Below are 3,700 nucleotides of genomic sequence, written 5' to 3'. Positions count from 1 at the left end.
CCCCCCCCCCCCCCCCGCCCCAGTAATAAGCCCCTCCTGGTCACCTTCAGTCTGGAACAGGAGTGCAGACTTCCGTTTGTTGTTCCAATGTGTAGTCATCTACACTGATTAAAGAAATTATTTTAATGGAATAAGTGTCTATCTGACAAGTTACACTAGCATAGCTGTAATAGCTTAATTTACACTGTAGTTTGTACTGATGCAGCCAACCTATGTACATTAGCTTGTAGACTGTTAAATCCCACCGAGATTCTGTTACAGGCAATATATTAAATCACATTCAGAAATAAGATTCTAAGTCACCAGAGCACTTTCTGAAAAATTGAGCTCTGGGCCTCTGCAATTTATTTGTTGAATATTTATTTGTCTTCAGTAGATATAAAAAGGCTACCTGAAAATACTTCTTGTTATAAACCTGTATATTAAATTTGAGCTCATGCAAAATTTGAAGATATAATTTCTCAAAAATAGCAATTTAAACTAGCAAAACTGAGCATTCTAAAGTCACAAATAAAGCAATATAATTGTAGTGTCTGAGTACTGGAGATGGGGAATCAGTTACATGGATTTATGAATGCTGATTAATAAACTTTAAAAAAATATGACTTCTGCCTTGGAAACATGCCTCCTATTTAATATAAAATGTTTAATAGAAAATAATTCTGTCCAAAATTAATTGAATTACAGTTCATCTAACTTGCAATGAATGCTTTCTTTTAATTTTTCTTTGTGTATCATATTTTAGTGTCTTAATGATGGAATCCATTATTTGCTAAAGATGCTTAGATTTAGATGCCCTATTCAGCTAAATGAAGAAGTCTCATTTGATGATGCAGACACAGCAAGACTTCTGAGTGATGGTAAATACGTTTTTTCCTTGTTCCTTCTATAAGCCCTTTCACTATACTTTTTTAAAGCAGGGAGAATTTTACTCGGTTGCAAATAGCCTCCCCTTTTAAGAACAAAAAATAACAGAAACACCCAAGGGCAGTGAGGTACAACAAATTGTTCCTTTTGTGTCTTCTGAACTGTGGAAGGGAGAGAAGAAAAGAAAACTAGCATAACTATAAATTCAGCTTGGGAAAATCAATAGCTGAAAGACATAGTCTTTCACATTGAACATAGAGGTTCAGTTCTGATCCAGACCAGTAGTGTCTAGGTGCATTCGCATCTGAAGACTGCTTGATAACCATATGTGTGTTTTTTAAATCTGTCAGTAATCATGTTTAGTGTACAAGCATGATTACAATTGGTGCTAAGGAATCTCAGTGGAAAGGTCTAGGATCAAATAGATGTAGGGAATTTACCACTTGCATGCTGCTAGAAATGCTGCTTCCACATTGGACAGAGCTGGGAGAATTTTACTGTTACAATGTGTGCTATATCTATTTAGTGGATGTGTAACTTGGAAAGCATTGTACACATATCTAGAGAACTCAAAGCTTCTTAATAATGCTGAGTTTAGCTTTGTAATCCCTCTGTCCTTGTGTTGTTTTTTAATTTAAAGTTAAAAATAGTGGGCAATTACCATTATTCCTCTGATCCTTTTGAGAGAGTGCTCACCTTGGAGATGAAACTGATTGTATGGGTTGGTTCAATGAATCATGCAAATTGTTATAGAAAGTATGTTGTGGAGTTGGGAAGAATAGGACAGTCATCAAGGCCTTTTAGTTTAGTCCTGTCACAAGAACAATTTCTTTTTAAAATGTAAGAGGTTGAGCTTAATAGAGTGTCTCTCTCATTTTAAATATTATGTTGATTTAGTGAACATGTTTTTGTTAAAGTGCTAAAGGCTGAGGAATATTAACTATAGGGCCCTATGTCCAAATGCTAAATACAAAGTTGAATTGGGAGCTGCGGACATGCAAAAATGTGTATGTGTATCTAATAAAAATTGTTTCCCTTTGAAGTGACTTTTTCTGAATTTACTACAATGGGTTATAAAATAGGTAAGGTAAGCAAAGCTTTCTGAAATAATGTCAGTATGTGGCAAGCTCGGTATTAAACCTTCTAACTTACTGGAAAGCAGAGTGGATAGAGTAAATGAACTAGGATTCTCATTGGAGCAGTATCCTCAGCACTCTCAATAGCCTAATGCAGCATTTCCCAACCTTTTTTGTCCCATGGCACCCTTACTTAAAAATGGGTAACGCTGGCCTAATGAATGATCTAGGTAGGGCAGATTACTTCACCCTTCCCTCTTCATTTTACAGAGCGTTATGTAGAAAAAATGATATCATGTTTTGGGGAAAATTCTTGTGGCCTGTTGTTGAAACGTACTAATTTTGCTAGTAATTAACAGCATGTTGTTCAAAATCTCAATTATTTTTGCAGGTATATTTAGTGATACCCATTTGCTAGCCATGATGTACAGTGGAGAAATGTGTTATTGGGGCCTGAAGTATTGTGAAGAAGGGAAGCAAGAAAGCGACAAAACAAATTTGGAATCTAATAGTGAATCACTTTACTGCTCCTACAGTGCAGTGCTGGATTTCCGAGAGCAAGGAGAAAAAATCCTGATGACATATGTTGCTGTATGTGAGGGCCCTTTAAAAGGACAAAACTGGAACACAGCTACTGCGAAACAAATCTTGGACTACTTCAAGACCTTACCGAAGTAACTAATTCGTATCATCTATCCCTAATAAAAAAGTCACAATGTGAAGAACTGAAATAGGAAGAGATGATCACTGTTGTACTAAGAACACTACCAAAACTGTATTCTGACATCTTTCATTATGCTGCTGCGTGGTTGAAACAATGACACTTTTGAATGCCTTTTTTAAAATATAACTACTGGAACCTCATTCAGTTGTAGCCTTGAAGTTGGCTGAGGAGAACTATTATTAAAGTGTGGTTTGGGGTCCTAAAACAGTCTATCAAGTAATAAACTTTGTCAGCACAGGCTGAAACATGAAGTTCCTACATTTATGTAGGGGATGCTAAGGGTTAGGGTTACAAGCCAGTGGGCTAAGGGGAAAGGGACAGGCACTAATAAGTAACACTAACACTAAGGTACGTACACTGAGAGTCTACGTAATAAGCAATGATATTGATTAAACTCTCCAAGAACAGGCACCAGATAATAGGAAGGGAATATCAGCACCACCATCCATGCACTTCAAAAGCCCCAAACCCTCCTCCAGCTGGGGAGGGGGACACTTCAAACCAGGCCCTGGTTCCCACAAAATGCTTCACAAGTGTCGGTCTAGGCTCCCAGTTCTGCTCTGCTGGTCCTGCTGGCTCTCGCTCTGCCACACCAGTGTCCTGACCCCGCTCCTCCACACACTCTGCTCCCGGCAGCCTGACGGGCCCTGCTCAGCACACCCAGCCCGACCCTGCGCCCGGCCGCAGTCCCGAGCTGGCTGCTGGGGGCACGAGCAGGGGAGTCGGTGCCGGCGGTGGGCCCGCTTTCGAGGCTCGCCCTCGCCTGTGGGGGTCAGGTTCAGGCGGGGGCGAGAGAGGCTGGTCTGTGAAACACCCCTTCTCCCGGCCGAGCACCCCTCGGCTCGGACCCGTTCCGGGAGACAGGACCGCCCGAAAGCCTGATGATGAACCGGTGCGGAGGGCTGGGAGTTTGGACCGGCTCTCCCGAGACAGGGGCGGGCACAGGGCGGGTTTCGGGAGTGCCCCGGTCGTGTCCCCGCCCCGGCAGGCGGCGGAGCGGGCTCGGGCCGCTGCTCGGCCTCGGGCTCGAGCT

At 41.7% G+C, this 3,700-nt stretch overlaps 1 protein-coding gene across 1 annotated transcript in view; it reads left to right on the top strand.

Moving 5' to 3' along the window:
• CUNH5orf51 (chromosome unknown C5orf51 homolog) overlaps positions 1–2,807 on the top strand; it is a 4,556-nt gene extending 1,749 nt beyond the window's left edge. Inside the window, exons 4-5 of the mRNA XM_019517915.1 lie at positions 746–860; positions 2,335–2,807. Coding sequence (XP_019373460.1) covers positions 746–860; positions 2,335–2,621 — 402 coding nt within the window. The 3' untranslated portion in view covers positions 2,622–2,807. The remainder of the gene's footprint in view (positions 1–745; positions 861–2,334) is intronic.
• The last annotated feature ends 893 nt before the right edge of the window (positions 2,808–3,700 follow it).

Source organism: Gavialis gangeticus, unplaced genomic scaffold (assembly GCF_001723915.1).
Source record: "Gavialis gangeticus isolate Ggan-Ray unplaced genomic scaffold, GavGan_comp1, whole genome shotgun sequence".
NCBI classification, from domain to species: Eukaryota; Metazoa; Chordata; order Crocodylia; family Gavialidae; genus Gavialis; species Gavialis gangeticus.
This window is presented reverse-complemented; position numbering and strand designations above follow the sequence as displayed.